This window comes from Microcaecilia unicolor, chromosome 3 (genome assembly GCF_901765095.1).
Source record: "Microcaecilia unicolor chromosome 3, aMicUni1.1, whole genome shotgun sequence".
NCBI classification, from domain to species: domain Eukaryota; kingdom Metazoa; phylum Chordata; class Amphibia; order Gymnophiona; family Siphonopidae; genus Microcaecilia; species Microcaecilia unicolor.
Window position 1 is genome coordinate 322830836 of NC_044033.1, and position 23194 is coordinate 322854029.

Below are 23194 nucleotides of genomic sequence, written 5' to 3' on the forward strand. Positions count from 1 at the left end.
GTTTAAAAGGTCTCCATAGAAGATGTAAATCCTGAACTTGTTCTTCATAGATATCCAAGACACCGCCGAATAACTATGGAGTTTTCCACCATAGCTCAGGACAGGGACATTAGAGTGATGCGTGACAAAACAATGCGACAAGGCGGTGGCCGTGGCCAGTAGGATGTTAGGCAATATAGAAGAAAATATGTGTTGATGACCCTGTACAAATTGTTGGTGAGGCCCCACTTGGAGTATTGTGTTCAGTTCTGGTGGCCTTATCTTGCTAAGGATATAAAAAGACGAAGCGGTTCAGAGAAAAGCAACAAAAATGGTAGGGGGTTTATGTAGCAAGACGTACACGGAGAGACTTGCTAACCTAAACATGTATACTCTGGAGGAAAGGAGAAACAGGGATGATATAATACAGATGTTCAACTAAGCAAACAAACCTTTTCCAGAGACGGAAACGTGGTAGAACTAGAGGGCATGAATTGAAGTTGAAAGGGGGTCAACTCAGGAATAATGTCAGGAAGTATTTTTTTTTCACTGAAAGGGTGGTAGATAGCTGGAATGCCTTTCCACGGGAAGTGGTAGAGATGAAAACTAATAGAATTCAAAAATGTGTGGGACAAACACAAAGGAATCCTGTATAGAAGGATCAGACTGAAAAAATCTAAGTGGAGATTAGGTAGGAAAGCCAGCGCTGGGCAGACTTCTACAGTCTGTGCCCTGACCTAGGCTGAATAGATTTGGATGAGATGGAGTGGAGCTCTTCAAGAGATTTCACAACAACTTCAGAAATTTTAGAACAACGCTAGTGCTGGACAGACTTCTACAGTCTATGCCCTAAAAAATCAAGATCAGGTATAATGTATCAATTCATACCATATGTAATGAGTTTATCTTGATGGGCAGACTGGATGGACCATACTGGTCTTTATCTGCTGCCATCTACTATGTTACTAGATCTTTCTAGTATGACAAAAAAAAAATCTTACACCACAGCAGCTGTCACAAAGTTCTGTGTAGCAGTCCAAAGCTCTTTACTGATTCTACTAAATGATACTAATAAAACAAAGCTATTAGAAAAAAAAAAAAGCTTCCATCAACTAAGGTAGAAATTAGACCTTACCTGCTAATTTACTTTCCTTTAGTCCCTCTGGACCGGACCAGGATTGGACTGATGGGTTGTGTACGCCTACCAGCAGGTGGAGACTGAGAAAGTTCTGAGACTAGAGAGCCAATGAGAGCCCTGGCCATATGACGCTAGCCTCAGTATTTGACTAACAAAGCAGGAAAGAAAGAAAGAAAGAAACAGCCTTCTGTGCACCGTGAAATCAAAGCAGCCACAAAGAACTTGTTAAATGTGCTTAAGTAACGGTCATGCCGTGTATTAGAGCTCACCAGCAACTCTCACCAGAGAAGTGGTATGGCCCACTTAAAATCTTATATATAGAAGAAATTGTTTGTTTGTTTGTTTTTTTAATATAACCACAAAACTAGCAAAACAACTCCGTCTCTGCTAAACGAACTAACTCACTTCTAAACATAATCAAAAAAATTCTGAAAGAACATGGGAGGGGCCTGGTCCGGTCCGGAGGGACTAAAGGAAAGTAAATTAGCAGGTAAGGTCTAATTTCTACTTCCTTAGCATCCCTCCGGACCGGACCAAGATTGGACTGATGGGAAGTAACAGAGCAGTATGGAAGGGACCCCAGCAAACCTGCTGTGAGTACTTGAGACGCAAAGATACCGTCCTGCCGGCACTGTACATCAAGTCTGTAATGTTTAGAAAAAGAATGGAGAGAGGACCACGTTGTTGCCTTACAAATATCCGCTGGAAGTACCAAGGAACACTCCACCCAAGAAGCAGCTTGCCCCCTCGTGGAGTGAGCTTTAACACTGTCTGGGACCGGTCTACCCGCAAGAATGTAAGAAGAAGCTATCATTTCCTTAATCCATCGAGATAACGTGGGCTTAGAAGCGGCCAACCCCTTATGGCAACCAGATCAAAAAGACGATCCGTGCAACGAAAGTCCTCAGTAACTGCGAGATAGCGTTTAAGCACTCTCTTAACATCCAAAGTATGCAACTTCCTTTGCTCCTCCGAGCCTGAAGAGGATCCCAAAACCGGAAGAATAACCGATTGAGAAAGATGAAAACAAGAAACCACCTTAGGCAGGAAAGAAGGAACCGGACGTAGAACCACTCGCTCCTTAGAAAATTCCAAAAATGGAGATCTGCAAGAAAAAGCTTGCAACTCCGAAACTCTCCTTGCCGAAGCTATGGCCACTAAAAACACCGCTTTAAGAGTCAAATCTTTAAGAGAAGAAGCAGACAACAGCTCAAAAGGAGGACCTGTTAGAGCCGAAAGTACAACATTGAGATCCCAAGATGGAAAAATCGATCTACTTGGAGGGTGAAGAAGACTAACTCCCTTCAAAAAACGGACGACATCAGGAAGACTAGCTAAGGTCTTACCTTGAATCTGACCCCTGAAACAGGAAAGAGCCGCTGCCTGAACCTTCAGAGTAGAGACAAACCTTTCTCAAATCCCCGCTGAAGAAAAATCCAGCATCTGCGCTACAGAAGCCCGAAAAGGAGAAATACCAGCCCCTTCACACCAAGCTTCAAAAATCCTCCAAGTGCGGATATAAATTAGAGAGGTGGAGCGGCGACGAGACCGTAACATGGTAGCAATTACTGAAGTCGAATAACCTCTTTTAGCTAATCTTGCTCGTTCAACAGCCAAGCCATGACAAAATCGAGCCGTGTCTGGATGAGGAATTGGCCCTTGAAATAGTAGGAACTTGTGAACCGGAAGACGAAGAGGAGCCACCGACCGAAGACACTGAAGATCCGCGTACCAAGGACATCGAGGCCAGTCTGGAGCTACCAGAACTACCGGACCACCGTATTCTGCAATCCGTTGTAGGAGGTGACCTAAAAGAGGCCACAGAGGAAACGTGTAAAGGAGACCGGAAGGCCACGTCTGTAAGAGGGCGTCTATTCCCGCCGCTTTTGCGTCCCTTCGGCGACAGAAAAAATGAGGAACCTTTGAATTGAGATTGGAAGCGAACAGATCTAGGACTGGAGTGCCCCACTGTTCTACTATCAACTGAAACGCTCGATCGCAGAGAGACCATTCCCCTGGATCGAGAGTGTGCCGACTGAGAAAATCTGCCTGAATGTTTTCTACTCCTGCTATGTGGGAGGCCGAAATGGCGTAGAGGTGAACTTCTGCCCACGCCATAAGCCTGGCCGTCTTTCGACTCAAAAGGCGACTCTTTGTTCCCCCCTGCCGGTTGAAATAAGCCACCGCTGTGGCATTGTCCGAGAGAACTTGAACCGCCTTCCCGAAACTCCTGCAGAGCCAGCCGAATAGCTCTGGTCTCCAAAAGGTTGATGGATTTGGACGCCTCCAGAGGAGACCAAACACCCTGGGTCCACCTGTCCAAGCAATGGGCTCCCCAGCCCCGGAGGGACTGGCATCTGTCGTTAAGGTTACCCACTGAGGAGACTCCAGGGGCATTCTTGTGACAAGATTCTTTGTTCGCAGCCACCAGAAGAGAGAGCTGCACTCCTGGAATCTGAGAGGTAACCTCATTAGAAGAGAGTCCGTCTGAGAGGACCACCGGGACAGTAGAGACATTTGTAGAGATCTCATATGAGCCCTGGCCCAGGGGACTACCTCTATCGTCGCTGCCATGGACCCCAGGACCTGAAGATAATCTCGAGCACAAAGGTCGCGTCTGTGAAGTAAGTTTAGTACCCGAGACTGCAGTTTGACAATTGTGCCCTGAGGAAGAAAAACTCTCCCCTGAGCCGTGTCGAAGGTAACCCCTAAATAGTCCAGAGACTGAGAAGGAACCAGACGACTCTTGGCTGTATTTACCACCCAACCTAGAGACTGCAAAAAATTTACCACTTGATCCGTAACCTGGCAACTCTCTTGATAAGTCTTTGCTCTGATTAACCAGTCGTCTAGGTACGGGTGAACTAGAATTCCCTGCTTTCTGAGAGCCGCTGCTACCACAACCATAACTTTGGTAAAAGTGCGCAGAGCTGTTGCTAGGCCAAAGGGCAGAGCTCGAAACTGGAAATGGTGACCTAGAATCGCAAACCTTAAAAACTTGTGGTGAGCCGGCCGAACAGGAATATGTAGATAAGCTTCTGTCAGATCTAAGGCCGTTAGAAACTCTCCAGCCCGAACTGCCACTATAACTGATCGAACAGTCTCCATCTGAAAACTTGTGATTCTGAGAACTTGATTGACCACTTTGAGATCTAAAATAGGACGAAAGGATCCCTCCTTCTTAGGTACCACAAAGTAAATGGAATAACGACCCTGTCTGTACTCGGAAGAAGGGACTGGAGAAATAGCCTGAAGATCTAAAATCCTTTGTAGTCTCCTGAACTGCACCTGCCTTTTGACAAGAATGGCAGGGAGACTCCAGAAAGGTGTCTGAAAGAGGCCATGCGAATTCTAAGGCATAACCGTCGCGAATTACTTCCAAGACCCACTGATCTGAAGTAATGTGGGCCCACCTCTGATAAAAATGAGAAAGTCGAGCTCCTACAGGAACCAGAGGAGAGGCCCTCACACCTTCATTGGGAAGAGTGAGAGGGGGGTTCGAAAACCAGCACCTGCGACTCTAGCTCCTCTGCGGAAACCACGAAAGGACTGAGTCCTACTAAAAAATCTTAGACCTCTGAGCCTAAGCTCCGCGCCCAGCATAAAATCTACGGAAATCTCTCGCCCTACCACAACCAAAGAACCCCGACCAGATAGACGAGGCCTATCCTCTGGAAGGCGAGGAACCTTAGAATCTCCTAAAGAATGCACCAACTTATCCAAATCCTCTCCAACTAAAGAGCCCCTAAAAGGAAACTTACTGAGTTTAGACTTGGAAGCCGCATCCGCCGACCAACCTCGTAACCAAAGAGACTGGCGAGCTGCGACACCCAAAGCCTTAGAAGAAACTAAGGAGATCATACAAGGTATCTGCTAGAAAAGCAGATCCCGTCTCAATTTAGCTACCTCTACATCAATAGCAGCAAGATCGTCCGTAGATCTATCTAGGACACTTTCCGCCCAGCGAAAACAGGCTCTGGCCACCAAAGATCCACAAATAGCTGCATGCACCACCAGAAATGAAACATCAAAACTATTCTTAAGCAGAGAATCTAACCTCCTGTCCTAAACATCGCGAAGAGCTGTTCCTCCGTCCACAGGAACCGTGTTACGCTTGGTAACCGCCGATACCACTGCATCTACCACTGGAACTTTAAGAAGAGCTCTGTCTACTTCTGGCACAGGGTAAAGGCGGGACATGGACCTGGATGGACGAAAAGCAGAATCTGGAACTTCCCACTGAGTTTTAATTATGTCCCAAATATCCTGATGCATGGGAAAAGTTTTTGTTGAAGATCTAAAGCCTTTAACTAACAAGTCTACCTTACAGGCCTCAGGAGTCTGAGGTATATCCTTGAAAAGCAGAGTAGATGAGACAAGAGATACGAGCTCCTGCAAATCTTCCTTATGAAAAACCCTAGCTACTGAAGGATCTTCCCCTTGGGAAAAAAACTGTTTCAGGATCAACATGAGACTGATCCTCCCAAAGATCCTCAGCCAAGTCATCCTCTACTTCCAAGAAGGGAATATCTTGATCTTGGTCGGAGAAAAAAAAATCAGTCTGTGAATCGTATCCTCTAAACCTCTTAGCAGGAGGAAAAGACGTGGAAAACTCCTTTGAAACTCCTGGCCCAAACCAGCCTTTTTCATCAAAAAGGCCTGGTACATCTGAAGGACAAAGTCTGGGGGAAAACCCCTTTCTTGAGACCCTCCAGACTGTACCAGATTCCCTGGCTCTGCTTGCACTGCTGAAGACCGAGAAACAGAGCCCTCATGAGAAGAAACCGCCGAATTCAAAATGGCGGCCGTTTGCACTGATTTTGCGGTTCCCGAATCTAGGGCAGAGGAAGAGACGTCTGAGGAAAATTGAACTGCCTTTGCCAAAGCGGCAGGCAAAGACGGCGACTGAGAATCCTCCACTGCAGTACAAAATTTACAGGAGCCAGAAGCGCCCACTCCCCAGCGCTGACAAACTAAACAGTGTATCAACTTTTCCGCCATAGCAGAGCTGAGCGTACTAGAAGCGAGGCGAACCGCGCTTCTATTTTTTTTTAAACACCGCTTCTAAAAAAAGAACGAGTCTCTGCCAAGTAAAATACTGCAAAAAGAAAATTTCAAATGCTTGTCTAGCCTTCGGGGTAACCAATTCTCACTTCTCTTTTTTTTTTTTTTTTAAAGAACAGCTGATGCACTTCCCACAGCAACGGAGCTGCCTGCTCCTTAGCACACAGGAGAAAGATAGACATTTAAAGAAACAGTGGCTGCCTCTCCCAAAGGCAGTACACCTTTCAACAGAAAGTGTAGCCCTTCCCCAGAAAGTGAGGGGAGGTGGGGAGGAAAAGGGGGGAGGGACCCGGGACACCAAAGTATAACACCCCAGAGGCTGCAAAGAAAATAAATAATTAAAACCTTAGTAGCAAGCCTCTAAACAGAATTCCCCAGGCACAGAAAGTAGATAGAATAAAATAACTGTGAGTAAGGAACAATAAAAAAGAGAGACTAATGGGCTCACGTCCTACCTGCTGGGAGACTGAGAAAATACTGAGGCTAGCATCATATGGCCAGGGCTCTCATTGGCTCTCTAGTCTCAGAACTTTCTCAGTCTCCACCTGCTGGTAGGCATACACAACCCATCAGTCCAATCCTGGTCCGGAGGGATGCTAAGGAAACAAAGTTTACCATTCTTTATTTGGAAAATAATAGCAGCTTTGTGGTTAAAATAGAATCTGCTTCTCCCATCCTCCACTGCCACAGGTACAAACTATAAAATAGAAAGGTTTTTTTAACTTCCTTTCACTCTGTACTTTGTCATTTCATTTCTTGTTACAAAACACCACCATAGTCAGTACTCCATAAAGAAAGACAAAGACAGAAAGAAACTATCAGCAACATCAACCAAATGTAAAACTGGCAACAAGACATTTTCTTCATCCCTTCCCACTCATGCTCATAAAGAAACAAATAAGAAAGTATAAAAATCTTTACCCTTCCTCTGTGGTTTGCTACCAATTGAAACACCTTGGTAAAACATCTTTGCTCTTCTCTGTTTTCATAAAATTAAAGTTTGTATCCATCAATCTTCTAATGCCTCTGAAAGTTAACACTGAAAGAGCCCAGAAAAGCTGATAGGACGACAGCTCTATCTTGATACCCTAGAGTCCTGACCTGCCATAATGCACTAAAAGTAATGTCATCAAGTTTATAACTGAAGGAAGGGTGTGTGCGTGTTACATGTATATACATGATTCAAGCATAAGACAGGATAACATGAAAGGTACTAAATTTCAATGGAATATTTAGTTTGCAATGACAAATTATAGAAACATGACTAGTGCTATCCTGCTTTAAAGGGAAATTTGAGAAATATATGACACTTATCAGTGATATCAGTGCTGCCAACCAAGCTCCACATTAGTGGCCTAGAGAGTGGTTAAGCAATTCTGCAATAGCAGTAATCTGAATTCTAGGAAATGTTGGAAACACATCACAATAAACTTTAGTAGTACTTCCCCTTTAACACACTACAAAAGCAGAAGGAATGTGAGTGGGGATTAGGTTGCTGACTCTCCATTCCAGGTGATCAGACTGCATCAGGCTTGACTTTATTCCACACTGAATATGCAAAGTGTACTCCTCCTCCATAAAAATAAATAAAAGTCATGCCAAAATATAATTTAAAAAAAAGCCATGACTGTATAAACTTCACCAGCAAATATGGAGTCAGCTAACAACCCTAAGATTTGAGAAGAGTTTGTATTTGTGTCCTAATACTTTTGTACAGTTAATTCAGCGAATATAATAGTGATCACTGAGTAAACCAGCCAGTCAAACAGCTAGAGTATAATGACTAAAAATTTGAGGTTTGATACTTTCATTTCCTTATTTTCTATTCTGGTATTTCAAGGATGGTTACTTTTGTGTTTCTATATGAACATCTGCTAGAGTGTCAGCCCAGACAATGATCCGTTATCTTTTAAAAGTGTCCAGGATCTTTTAAACTCTTCTGCGTCTGTTAACTGATAAATCGAGTCACTACATACATTGAATTTTATTACAGTCCTAAATCTGCTATCCATGAACAAGATGAAAACAAAATACATAGTTTTAGGGATGAAAATTACCCTTCAAAAAACAGTGTGATCAAATATCTACAGTACTTTTGTGCAATATAGAACAAAGCACCTAAATATTACTAGCATTCATTGAACCTATTTTTGAAAGGAAAATCATTTTTGAAACTATCAGAAGGAAAAGTTTCATAAAATAACATTTGTCACCCAAATTATCATTGGTACAATTTTTTCACAATTTTTCCGCATCAATTCTTGTCTTGATAACCTAAAATCTGTTATGCTTAATATAAAGCTATGCATTTATCTTTGTACTTGATATACTTGTCATTCTTTTATTTTTGTACAGTATCTATTTCTGGCAACAACAACAAAAAAAAACTCTTCCATACATCACTTCCACCAATAAAGCATTTGTAAAAGACCAACATTCCTTAATAACTTCACTGTTATACACTTTAGCCAGCATTCATTCTTAGATTTTTACACAAACATATTGCAAAATAAGGCTTCTGTTTACAGGGTTCCAAGCACATACAGGAAACCAGTAACGAGGAAAAATGTTTGATGCTATATTGGTATGTTTTTACAGTTAATATATTTATCATAGAGTCCTTGAAATGTCCAGAAGTGTGCCTCTAGGGCTGAACTGTCAATTTGGATTTTTTGCAATTCAGAGGGATACTTTTTGTTGATTTTGAAAAATTACTTCCTGCTGTATTTATTCAAACACGCATCTTGTTTCATCAAAATTACTCAGCCACTGCTTAATGTGCCAAAGAAGTTTACTTTGTGTATATTCCACATCTGTGTAGGCATATGTTGCAACTTCATTTCTATTCTGTATCTGTTTCCTCAAGAAACAAAAAAAAAAGAAGCTTAAATTCTGGTTTCTAAAAAAGAATTTCAAAGTGATTATTGGACCTATTTTTTATATATATTAATTTGGGGGCTAAATTTACAAACAAGCTCTACAAACGTATGGTGATTAATGAAAAGGATTTTTCCAGGAAGCTAAAATAGCAATAACTGGCCAACACTGCGTGATGACCCCTGAAGAGGTAGTATATTGGCAGAGACTTCTCTACCAGTCTTCAGCCACAAAGAAGAATGTGTGTTCACTGAGCAACAGCCCCAGAAAGCTTGGGGGGGGGGGGGGGGGGGGAGAAGGATGACGGGCGACAAACCAAGATTAAAAAAAAAAAAAAAAGGTTCCTTCATATCCGGAAAAAGATTCCAGTGTCTACAGAAGTAAGAACCAAAAATCAATAGCTAGTATGTAGAGCATCTGGGGAAAACGCCAAAAAAAAACCCACCACACACACTTAACTATGTAACTCCCAATGATACTGCTAATGTTACTACAAACCATCACTTTTACAAACAGCCACAGCACTGTGATCAGGTCAGACCAACATCAAATTGGTTATACTACAACATTTAAGCGCAGCAAGGCCTTTAAGAGCAATGCACCACTGGGAAGTTTCATATTCCTATGGCTTCAGTGCAGAAAAGCGAAGAACTGAAGTGCTAGTATACCCTATAGATTATACTGAAAAGAAGCTTTACTAAGCCAGAAATGGGATCTCCTGCCTGTGTTACAATAAATTCAGAACATTCAATACCTGATCAATAAAATCAGAAAGCTGTTTACTGAAGCAGCTATCCACGCAGGAGTCACCCTATTTCTCTTTATCCTCCCAAGTACCACCAAGATCCTATTCCTATCAGCCTCTGTCTCCTCCTCAACACTGAGTCAGCTAAGGGTTGGAGAGAAGGATGACTGCGCCTCTCCCATCATCCTGGGTCACTTTGCCCAGCTAAAGTCAACGCTGCCTTGGTCCATGGCTCCAAGACTAATAAAACTGAAACATCTACACAGGAAATCATGGGGAGGGGGGATCCCAAAGGGGGTGCTCCCCCATCAGAGCCGTCCAGCTTCTCTCCATTGACTAGTAGCACAGGTGGCAAGCTGGGGATGGGGCAGAAGATCCTGGAAAATCATCTCCAAGTTATTATTCTGTGGGGCCGGGTTGAAAACAACTGTTCTCCTTGAGACTGAGTGGGTAGCAAATTACCAGAGATGCTTGACTCTTGAGAACTGCACTTCAAAAAACAGCGCTCACCACCAAGTTGTGCTTTCTGTCATCATAACTAGGCTAGATCTTACCATCTCCTGAAGCCTGGGGACATGATCTTTAAAAGATAAAGTCCAGTTATGTCGTACCCGCTGTGACCTTCATCAATTGGTCACAGAAACTGAAACCATGGCATAGCCATGACAAAGTGCAATGCTGGAATACAGAAGAGAAACACAAATTAAAGCTCAAAGTTGATGAATGAGAGCAATATGATCCCATTTCCCTGGCCTCAAAAGGGAACAAGATTATTAACCTCCATTCGGGCCCGAGAATCAGAAGCATCATTTCCTGTCAGCAGTTGACTTTTTTTTTTTAAACAAATGAAGTAGCCTATGAGGAAGGAGACGGTGGGAGGCCAACAGAGGGATACGGGGTGGGGTAGGGTAGGGACCTGGGGTGACCAGGTGCTGTGGAGGACTTGCAGCCCCTTCTGCATATTCTCACAGCTGTATCCGGGGTGACTCCCAGGTCCACCCGATCTTCCCAGGGCCCTCGCTCCAGGTGCCCAGGGTTTCCAGTTGCTTTTTGGCTATGATCAGGCAACCCTCAGGGGGAGGAATGCTGGCTTCGGCCTAACCCCTGGTAAGCCTTTCCTCGCCTAACAGGTGCCCAGCTCTACCACCGGCTGCCTTTCAGGTGCTGTGGAGACATAGGCGGTCGGTGGCCCAACTGTTTGGGGAGGCTAAAGGGGGTGAGTTAGGGGTGGGGCCAGGGGTGGAGCTTAAATCCATAATTGTCTGATAACAGAAAAAAAATAAATAAAAAAGTCACAATTAATACCTTTTATTAAATTTAGATATTAGATATGTATCATATGTAAAAGAATAAAGTGGTTGCTCAAAGCATATTCTAAGCACAATCGTTCAACTGCAAAACACTATGCACAACTTTGTGCAAAAAACACTCAGAACCTTACTGTACCATAAATATTACCCTGGGCAGAACCTAATACACCAATATACCACCCATACGGAAAATGCAGACCGTCAACAATATGAAACAAGGGATCATATCATCACAATTCTCATGTAGAGCCACAAAACACCCTAATTCATGTTTAACGTGGGATAAAATACCATAAATAAGTAAATAAATATAAAACTTTTAATGTTGAGCACCTGATTCTCAAAGTGGACATATTCCAAACACTATAATGAAAATAAAATGATCTTTTCTACCTTTGTTGTCTGGTTGTCCGATTCTGCTGCTATCTGTTCTCAGTGCAGGTCAGGAAGTCATCCTCCTTAAATATCTCCCTGGCAACCCAGCCAACCCCCTCCCCCTCCCCTCCCAGCAGTAAGGTAAACAAACCATAAACCAATTTCTACAATTGGTTACACAAGGCTAGAGGGCTTTCACTGCAGCTCCTGCTGTGAGGATGGAGGTAAATCAACAATTTAAACCTCTCAGAGCACAGCAGGGGAGGCTTAGCCTGTCCAAGCCTCTTATACCAGGCGCCTATGTGTGGAGGACTTGCAGCTCATCTGCATATCCTTTACAGCCTTCTCTGGGGTGACTCCCAGGTCCACTCCGATCTACTCAGGGCCTCTGCTCTAGGTGCCACACGCCATCAGGCGCGCGGGGCATTTTTCTCTTTACATTTATTTTTCTTCCAGTTACTACTTATGGCTCCAGTACGCTTTTTCTTCTTGGTACTGTCTCTTCCTAATCTGTTTCTCCATCTGAAACTACTGTACACTGCAGGAACACATTGTCCACCCTCTGTATTCATCATCTCACCATCTCTTTTTTCCTCTTCCTTCTTCTCAGCTCTCAACCTTCAACATTTCCTTCCTTCCATTCATCCATCTCCTTTCTATCCAAGTACATCTCGCCTTTGTCGCTGTCATCATACCTGTCCTACTCTTCTCCGTACTCTCTTGCTCCTTCTCCTGCTCTCCGCTGGGGACATTAATCCCAATCCTGGTCCTCCACATCAGCTCTCATCCTATTTGTGCAGGTCACACCACAATATCTCCAATCTAATTTCTGTTCCTCTCCTCCCCCCTTCTTCCCTGCCTTTCTCTTGTGCTCTTGGAATGCCCGCTCTGTCTGTAACAAACTTTCCTACATCCATGACCTCTTTATCTCTTGTACTCTCCATCTGCTTGCCCTAACTGAAACTTGGCTTTACCCTGAAGACTCTGCTTCAGTCACGGCCCTATGACATGGAGGTTATCTTTTCTCCCATACTCCTCGCCCGGTTGGCCACGGATGTGGTGTCGGGCTACTACTTTCACCCTCTTCTAGATTTCAACCTCTTCTGCCACCTCAGTCTCACTATTTTTCTTCCTTCGAAGTCCACTCCATCCGTCTATTTGCTCCTCTGCCTCTCCGAGTAGCAGTCATTTATCGACCCCCTGATAAGTCCCTTTCTTCCTTTCTCACTGACTGATGCCTGGCTTTCCTTCTTTCTTAAACCTTCATCTCCTTCCCTCATTCTTGGGGATTTTAACATTCAGGCCAATGATCCCTCTGACTCTTATGCTTCTCAGTTTCTTGCTTTAACATCCTCTTTCAATCTTCAACTGTGCTCCACTGCCCCCACATATATTTCAAAGCACTGTGCAGCTCTGTCTTCTGCACAAGTTAATACTGCTCTCAGCTCCTCTCTGCACTGCTCAACCAATAACGTCCCATAGCAAACACTGGTTAGGCTCATGGTAAGCTTTCTACATTGAAAGGTGCACTTCCTTAATCACAATGTTTCATTGAGGGGCCAAACTGCCTTTGCTTCTAAATCTCCTTTTCTGAAAGAGTCCATCACTTCTCTTGAAATCTGTCAGCAAGATATGAATATTGATACACTCAAGCTTACAAATAATTGATTTGAAACTCCAAAACCACAGCTTCACACTTACTGTGTAAAACAATGGATAAAGGAGCAAGTGTCACCTTGAATTCAATAAGAATCAATCAGCATCTAAAGTGGAGTAAAAAGGGGGTTCAGTAACGTCACCCAGCCAGCTCAAGATGATCGGACTACAAGGCGTGAGCCTGGCGCAACATCATATGGCCCAAAAAAAACTCCACACTCAGTTGAATGTTGATTGATTCTTATCTAATTCAAGGTGGCACTTGCTCCTTTATCCATTGCTTTACACAGCAAGTGTGAAGCTGTGGTTTTGGAGTTTCAAAGCAAGATATGAATGTCAGATACTTCTATATCATGAGAACAACAGAGAGACATAAAATGTCGTAGTTATGCCTTTTTATCCTTTCTAATCAGTTGTTGAGAATGTCTGGGGGCAAAATAACTCTCTAAAAAAGTAATGGAGTAGGAACAAATCTGGCAAGGGTGAAACACAAATGAAAAGAGACATCAAGTTGGGGGGGGGGGGGGGCAGAAAAAAAATCTCCTCCAAAAAAATGGTCCAGTGCATTTCTGTGGGAGCAGTTCCAGCTTTTGAAGTATTAAAAAAAAAAAAAAAAACCTTTGCTAAGGTAAAACAGCAATTAGGAAATTGTGTTTTCAAAGTACCCCCCCCCCCCTTCTTCTTTCCTTTTAATGGGCACAAGCAAACAGATTGGAAATAACTTCCTATCTTTTATGGGCCATCTTTTAGTGATTAAATGTATTTCATTTTTTGTCTTTTATGGTAAAAAACATACTGATTAAATCATATGACTATCTTAATGGCTTTTACTCAGTTCTACAGATTTTTTTCCATTAATGTCAAAACGCATGGCTGTCTGAACATTTTTCAGAGTTTAAAAACTATCAGCATCTCTCCAAACCTACCCTTGTGTAAGCGGGCCTGCCCTACCTGTTTTTAGTGCCACTAGCAGCAGATAGTGTAGGTAAGATCTAGCCAATGGGAAGATACTGGAGGCAGAAGCATTGGAAGGCAGCCCAAAGAACAGAGGTGGTCCTGTGCTGTACAAGTGAACGTTCTGCATGAGATGGGCAGGAGGGACTGAGCACTGTAATACAGGCTGCGCTCAGACAAAAGGTACTGGACAGACCTTGGAGAAAGCTAGTGAGGTCCTGGAGTATGGGGGGGGCAGAGAGTAGGAGAAGGAATGCTGAGGAGTAGAAATGGTAGAGAAATGAAGGAGAAGGAATACTGCTGCAGGAAAAAAAAATAAAAAGCTGCTACCATCTACAAGAATTTTACATGAAGATGGGCAGAGCTTATGATGGTGGGGAACAGGGAGGCACTGACTACATGAGCAGCAGGCAGCAGCACACCACCAGAAGTACTTGGGGTTTGGTTGTGAACAAGATAGTACACTTCTGTTTTCTCTCTCTCTCTAGTAGGGCCATTGTCATTAATAGCACCTCCCTTTAAGAACTTGGGTTGAACTCAACTGCTATAAATGCATTATTATGCATACTAAGTGGATGGGAATTTTTAGTCTAAAAAGGTTTCCTAGGTAACCATTTAATTTGCTAGGCAGATTCCTTCCAAAAAGCAGGCCTAATATACTGTACACACCGTCTATATCCTTTCAGAGTAATCAAAGAAAGCTATATATTTGTTTCTTCCATTTCTGAAGTCTTTTTTTTCACACTTCTCTTTCTAGCTTTAAACTGATATTGTCTGTACATTTCATTCTTTGGCCATAATCTCACTCTGCGTCAGTCAATCCTTTGCCCCTCTGGTTTGAACCAAAAGCAAGAGGAGGATGAAAATAATTTGCCCAGTTTACCTGGCTCTAAGCCCACTTGCTCTAACAAGTAGACCACTCCATTCAAAGAATGTACTCGGTCCTCATGCTCACAACCTGCTGCTGTCGCCACCACCACCACACCCAGAAGTAGACCCTGCAATGTTTTTCCTACACAACTTCTGGAGCAATCAAGTATTTGGGGAGGGGGGAGCCATGAACAAAGATCCTATCAAAGGGGGGAGCATGGAAACATTCAATGAGACTATGAAGTGAGGTGGGGGGGGTTCACTGAAGTAAATGGGGATCCATTGTAGGAGCCAGTGTTGACCCTACCGTGGAACCATGGCACCCTGTGATTAAACAGTAAAATCCATCCTGTGAAATCCGTTAATGGCATCTTTGATTTGATTTATCATCATAGTTGGTTTAATTTCATTTTCTTTTCAAACGAATATCACATCATTTATCACATCATTTAAGCCCACCTTCCTCTCCTCCAACTCAAAGATACACACAAGAGACAATACTAACATGCACATGCAGAGAGGAGTGAGGAAGAATTCTATGGTACCCATTCCACATGTTTTCCTCACTTGTTGCTCCTAAAGCAAAGGAAACTTGTGAACATCTGAATTCTATTCCTTTGCTGATGCTTCTCTCACGCATAAGCCAATGTTCTCAATCCTATATATATGTTTTAAGAACGAGTTTCATTCCGTTCCCCAGTTTTTTCTCTTTAATTCCCTTTAATTATCTTACCTTATTGGTAATTACAATTACTTCACCTTCTTTGACTGTCAGCTCATTGTTTCCAGGTTCAGCCTCAAAGTCATAAAGCACCCGGGCCTAGAGAAAACCAAAAACAGAAAGAAAATATTACACTAGTGGTAAAACTTTCCATTCCCATATGAAAGGTTCATGCCAGGAAGTATCTACGGAAGTATGATTCATAGCTGAATAAATGACATGCGAGAGGAGTAAAGAGCAGCACCATGCAGAAATTACCAAAATGTTTCGGTTCACTGGAATAACAAATAACCATCTCGGTCTAACATGACTTATGGTTTGCACAATTAGCTCTATGAACTTGAGTTCAAAAATAAGAAAAAAATTAGACCTGTCACCACTTAGGTATTCCATTTTTTTTCCATTTCAGCTCTCAGTCCTGATTAAGGTGTTCCATATCCCCTGGCAGAGTAGCTGGGAACTAGGCACCACAAGAATTTTAGATTTTTCCTGGTAGTGACCTTTAGTGACCCTACATAGTGAGCCCAGTGCAACACCAGCAGAAGCACCAAAGGCACAGAATGGTAACAGGCTATAAATTCATTAAAGAGACCAACCATACATACAACTTGGTTTATTGGTTTTGCGATCATTTTCTTTTAACTTTAAAATGAGCTTGAGTCCTGTTCACAAAAAAAATGTGTGTGTGTATATAGATAGAAGACTATTCTTTTACATGCATGCTGCTAGTCTAATCCCAATACTTTTAGTACCTGGAACAGAAATAGTGTGTCATCTTCGCCAGCAGAAAGGTCAGATGATGAGAAAGGAACACAATTTCTCAAATTCAGCTCCTGTTCTTACACTATTAAACAAGCCAACCTTGTCAGCTCTCAGGTCTCAAGAAACAAATCTGGATTTTAGATTTAATTGCATGCCTTTCCAAATTAAAGCTAAAAGCAAATTTTCCATACATATACAATTGCTAATTTCCGTACCTCAAAGGCTTACAATGCTAAGTTTGTACCTTAACCCTTTCCCAGTGGTGTAACTTCAAATGCAAGGCCCCCAAACAAAATTTTGCTGAGGGCTTGCCTTAGCTTGGGGAAAAGGAGGGAAGAAAGGTCCCTTCCAAATCCTTGATTTAGAAGTTGATGAGTGAGGCTATACTCTGCTACCTACTTTAAAGAATGCTGCAGCACAGCTTCCCAACATCTTCATTCAATAATATTAGCCAACTCCCCTCAGCAGCCAGAGAAGCACTTAAGCACATCATCTCCTGCAGCTGGGGCCAAGTCTCAAGAAGAGACTCAAATCACACTGCAAGAATTTGCCCCCGCAGCAGCAAATAATACCAAGCGCTTCTCCAGCTATTCAGAGGTATCAACTAATGGAATCTAGAACCATTTGCACAATGTTTCAAGCTTGCTGGGTCCCCTTCTTGACTAGGCTGTCCTGCACTGTGGAGAACACTCAGGTGATATTTATATCACTGTCCTTTCCAGATGTAAATATTTAAGAACTGACATTATGCTCAATGTTTTCAAAGCAAATATAGGCCTAACTAGAGGCACAGACTCTCTCAATTTTTTTAATTTAAAAGGTTTAAACACACTATAAGAAATTGTTGTTTATATTATCAAAGAAAAAAGGCAATGCATCTCTGTGAGGAAAAAAATACACACATGTATATTAATACTGTTGATTAATCTCCATTAATGTGGAAAAATTAATACACAAATGTTAATTGCAATTAAAATGATTAACACATGTGGCAAGTGGTGGTTAGTGTCTTTTAAAATGCTGCCAAAGGCTTCATCGAGCATTCACACCCAAAGCACCTCTGGAAGATCTCCACCCCAACATAAGAACATCCTTCCCCCTCCTGAAGGATGCCCTGGTAGTCTAGGGTAGGGCAAGCAGCTGTGGCCAAGTGGTTAGAGCACCAGACTTGTAATCCAGAGGTGGTCTACCCAAGTTCCAGGTTCAAAATGGCAGCTATGACTTCCAACTGCCGGTCCTACCCTTCACCACCAGGGCATCCTTCAGGTAAGGCTGGGGAGGGGGGGATGGGGAACAGCAGAGCATCTTCAGGAGGACCATAGATACTCTGGTGGAAGGGCTTTGATAGGAAGGTACATGCTCAAGGAGGAAGGCACTTCAGAGACCCATTTAAAATTTGATTAAAATTTCAATTGAGTACATTATAGATATAGATACATATACATACAAAGGAGAAAGCAGAGGGAAGGGCAATAAAAATGAGAAAGGGAAGGGCAACAAAAATGAGAAAGGGAATACAATAGCTTCCTCATAAGAAAAGTCTAAACAGATTAGGATGCTCTTCAGCTTGGACAAGAGATGAACTGGGAAGTAAGATAGAAGATCACAAAATCGTAAGGCAATGGAATGCTTTAATAAGAAACTGTCAATCCTTCAAATACTCTCGATACCCAAGTGAAAAACATGACAAAAAAGATGTTCTACTCGATGTGGAAACTCAAAAGAATCAAACCTTTCTTCCCGAGAAACGTTTTCCGTACTCTGATCCAGTCCATGGTTATTAGTCACCTGGACTACTGCAACACTCTTCTATATGCTGGCTGCAAAGAACAAACTATTAAGAAACTCCAAACAGCCCAAAATACCGCAGCCAGACTCGTATTTGGAAAAACCAAATACGAAAGCGCGAAACCCTTAAGAGAAAAACTTCACTGGCTTCCACTCAAGGAACGCATCGAATTCAAAATGTGCACGATCGTACACAAGATCATCAACGCAGATGTCCCACTGTACATGGCTAACCTTGTGGACCTACCGCCCAGAAACGCCAAGAGATCAGCCCACAAATTCCTCAACCTGAATTTCCCTAGTTGCAAAGGAATTAAATATAAGCAGGCATACGCCTCTACCTTCTCCTTCAGAAGTACACAGATGTGGAACAGGTTACCCCCAGCCCTAAAAACAATAGACAACCCAAGTAACTTCCGCAAATCTCTGAAGACACATCTCTTCAATAGAACCTACAAAAGGAAACCTCCCAATCTATCCTACCTAACACCACCCTCTCTAATTCCACATCCTTTTTCTGCATACTTTCGATTGTATCCATTATTCTGTCATGGCTTTGTCATAACACTCTGTAAGCCACATTGAGCCTGCAAATAGGTGGGAAAATGTGGGGTACAAATGCAATAAATAAATAAATAGAAGGGATACTCCATCAAACTAAGCAGAAGAACTGGAAATAGTCACACATCTAGTTGCTAATGCTGATGTCAGAAAGAATATATACAAAATGGTACAATAAGGTAGTGCACATCTAAACCACTGGCTGTGTGACACTAACATTGCTGTACCAGAAAATCATTGTGACAACAACCTTAACAGAATTCTAAAATCTATTACCTGGTATATTCTCTTTCCCAAAGATAAAAGGCTTAACACAAGAAAATCTGAAATTGTGGTGAAAGGTGAAAAGCACAAAAACAGCATTACTTGTAGAAGTGTCCATACAAGTAACTATTCTGCAGTATACAGTGGTGGAAATAAGTATTTGATCCCTTGCTGATTTTGTAAGTTTGCCCACTGACAAAGACATGAGCAGCCCATAATTGAAGGGTAGGTTATTGGTAACAGTGAGAGATAGCACATCACAAATTAAATCCGGAAAATCACATTGTGGAAAGTATATGAATTTATTTGCATTCTGCAGAGGGAAATAAGTATTTGATCCCCCACCAACCAGTAAGAGATCTGGCCCCTACAGACCAGGTAGATGCTCCAAAACAACTCGTTACCTGCATGACAGACAGCTGTCGGCAATGGTCACCTGTATGAAAGACACCTGTCCACAGACTCAGTGAATCAGTCAGACTCTAACCTCTACAAAATGGCCAAGAGCAAGGAGCTGTCTAAGGATGTCAGGGACAAGATCATACACCTGCACAAGGCTGGAATGGGCTACAAAACCATCAGTAAGACGCTGGGCGAGAAGGAGACAACTGTTGGTGCCATAGTAAGAAAATGGAAGAAGTACAAAATGACTGTCAATCGACAAAGATCTGGGGCTCCACGCAAAATCTCACCTCGTGGGGTATCCTTGATCATGAGGAAGGTTAGAAATCAGCCTACAACTACAAGGGGGGAACTTGTCAATGATCTCAAGGCAGCTGGGACCACTGTCACCACGAAAACCATTGGTAACACATTACGACATAATGGATTGCAATCCTGCAGTGCCCGCAAGGTCCCCCTGCTCCGGAAGGCACATGTGACGGCCCGTCTGAAGTTTGCCAGTCAACACCTGGATGATGCCGAGAGTGATTGGGAGAAGGTGCTGTGGTCAGATGAGACAAAAATTGAGCTCTTTGGCATGAACTCAACTCGCCGTGTTTGGAGGAAGAGAAATGCTGCCTATGACCCAAAGAACACCGTCCCCACTGTCAAGCATGGAGGTGGAAATGTTATGTTTTGGGGGTGTTTCTCTGCTAAGGGCACAGGACTACTTCACCGCATCAATGGGAGAATGGATGGGGCCATGTACCGTACAATTCTGAGTGACAACCTCCTTCCCTCCGCCAGGGCCTTAAAAATGGGTCGTGGCTGGGTCTTCCAGCACGACAATGACCCAAAACATACAGCCAAGGCAACAAAGGAGTGGCTCAGGAAGAAGCACATTAGGGTCATGGAGTGGCCTAGCCAGTCACCAGACCTTAATCCCATTGAAAACTTATGGAGGGAGCTGAAGCTGCGAGTTGCCAAGCGACAGCCCAGAACTCTTAATGATTTAGAGATGATCTGCAAAGAGGAGTGGACCAAAATTCCTCCTGACATGTGTGCAAACCTCATCATCAACTACAGAAGACGTCTGACCGCTGTGCTTGCCAACAAGGGTTTTGCCACCAAGTATTAGGTCTTGTTTGCCAGAGGGATTAAATACTTATTTCCCTCTGCAGAATGCAAATAAATTCATATACTTTCCACAATGTGATTTTCCGGATTTAATTTGTGATGTGCTATCTCTCACTGTTACCAATAACCTACCCTTCAATTATGGGCTGCTCATGTCTTTGTCAGTGGGCAAACTTACAAAATCAGCAAGGGATCAAATACTTATTTCCACCACTGTATGTGGTGAAAAGAGAAAGAGAAAAATGTAGGCAAATAAAAATTATATGGCCTATCCAGTCTGCTCATCTATGCCATCTATTCTCCCTACTTCTCCCTTAGAGATCCTATGTACTTGTACCAAGCTCTCTTGAATTCAGATACTGTTTTCATCTCCACCACTTCCATTGGGAGGTTGTTCCACAAATTCATCACCCTTCCCATGAAGAAGTATTTCCTCAGGTTACTTTTAAGTCTATTCCCTTTCACTTTAATCCTATGCTCCTTCATTGCAGAGCTTTCTTTCAATTGAAAGAGACTTTCCTCCTGTGCACTTATGCCGCATCTTATTTAAATGTCTCTATCATATCTCCCCCCTCTTCCGTCTTTCGTCCAAAGTATACATATTGAAAACTGTTTCTTAAAGCCCATTGCCCCCCTTCAGCTGTTAGATCACCTTCCTGTAATCACCACTTTCCTTCCTCCCCTCCCTCCCTCCTCTCCTCATCTACCCAAAAGAGAAAAAAAGAACCAACTACAAACAAAAAGAGTGGGGGGAGGAGAATTTGCAATACAATGCTTCCATCTTCTCTGTTCCACTGAATCGTTTTGAGCACTATGTTTTGGGCTCTAAAAGAAAGGGAATTTATGTAAGGGTTCCAAATTAACAAGAATTGCTTTTTACATTTATGAGACAAATAAGCCTTCTGTTTCTCCATTAACATAATATGGTGTAGCATACACCAACCTAGGGTTGCCTACTAGCTACCAATTCACCTGACAAGGCTGACCTATTCCTGGGCTTACCCAATGCATGCAGGGATTTGTAGTCTTGTAGGAGAGACTTGTTGACCTGAACATGTATACCCTGGAGGAAAGGAGAAACAGGGGTGATATGATACAGACACTCAAATATTTGAAAGGTATTAATCCGCAAACGAACCTTTTCCGTAGATGGGAAGGCGGTAGAACTTTAGGACATGAAATGAGATTGAAGGGGGGCAGACTCAAGAAAAATGTCAGGAAGTATTTTTTCACGGAGAGCGTGGATACTTGGAATGCCCTCCCGCGGGAGGTGGTGGAGATGAAAACGGTAACGGAATTCAAACATGCGTGGGATAAACAAAGGAATCCTGTTCAGAAGGAATGGATCCTCAAAAGCTTAGCCGAGATTGGGTGGCAGAGCCGGTGGTGGGAGGCGGGGCTAGTGCTGGGCAGACTTCTATGGTCTGTGCCCTGAAAATGGCAGATACAAATCAAGCAAATAAACAATCTGCACGAGTGTGTAGTTATAACAAAGAAACTATCAAACACATCACTCCAATATAGAGTCACACTGGGGATTCAGATCTGAAGGATAAAATATATTAAATTTTAAAAAATAGCCTCAGTGTAACAGGGAGCCTGACTTTTATGCTCCACTGTAAATATAACCATCACAGGCTTCCACCACCTTCCGAAAAGGTGGTGGAAGCCTGTGATGGTTATATTTACAGTGGAGCATAAAAGTCAGGCTCCCTGTTACACTAAGGCTATTTTTTAAAATTTAATATATTTTATCCTTCAGATCTGAATCCCCAGTGTGACACTATATTGGAGTGATGTGTTTGATAGTTTCTTAGATACAAATCAAGGTAAGGTATACACAAAAAGTAGCACATATGAGTTTATCTTGTTGGGCAGACTGGATGGACCGTGCAGGTCTTTTTCTGCCGTCATCTACTATGTTAGCCTCCCTTTTCTTAGGGAATCCAATGGGAAAAACGTATCACAAGTCCCTGCATTCAATGGGGTAAGGCAAGGACTGGATAAATCCTGTCGAGCGAATTGAGACCTAGTTGGCAACCTAACACCAACCCCAAAAAGAGGGTGGATCTGTGACAGTTCATACTTTAAGGATAGTCTTTTATCTAAAAGGCCTGCCTTATGAATTAAAAGGCAGCCTTCCCTGCTCTGCTATGCAAAAGCCTCATTCTTATCCAGCAAGAAGTCTGCTGCTAAGAATAGAACTGAAGATCCCAGTATGCACGCCAGTATGCACGCCAGGTAAGAAAACAATCAATCTGCAAAACAAAGAAACGTGTGCGCATTCCCAAAAAGCATGAACAAAAAGAATCAGGAGATTGAGCACATTTCTGGCAAACAGGTGAGTCGGTCCTGCCCATTTTAAAAATTAGAGTTTGCGAAATAAGTACAGTGAATCACCCTGAACAGACATTCCCATAAATCAACATTAACGATCAATTCTAGAAATGAATTTACAAAGATCCATAGAAGCAGGTGTTCTGTTTAGATCTACATACCATTTTGATGTAAATTCTGACAGATGTTTCTGAGGTGATATCTCTAGAAGAGCTTTGTGAAGTTATGATAACTGAAAGTCCATCTCCATCGTTTAAAAAAAGTGAAATAAATGT

General features: G+C 42.7%; 1 protein-coding gene across 1 annotated transcript in view; it reads right to left on the bottom strand.

The window, feature by feature from the left end:
* LOC115464694 (probable palmitoyltransferase ZDHHC14) overlaps window positions 1-23194 on the bottom strand; it is a 238743-nt gene that overhangs the window by 133908 nt on the left and 81641 nt on the right. The window contains exon 2 of the mRNA XM_030195052.1: window positions 15702-15788. Within this exon, the coding sequence (XP_030050912.1) occupies window positions 15702-15788 (87 nt within the window). The remainder of the gene's footprint in view (window positions 1-15701; window positions 15789-23194) is intronic.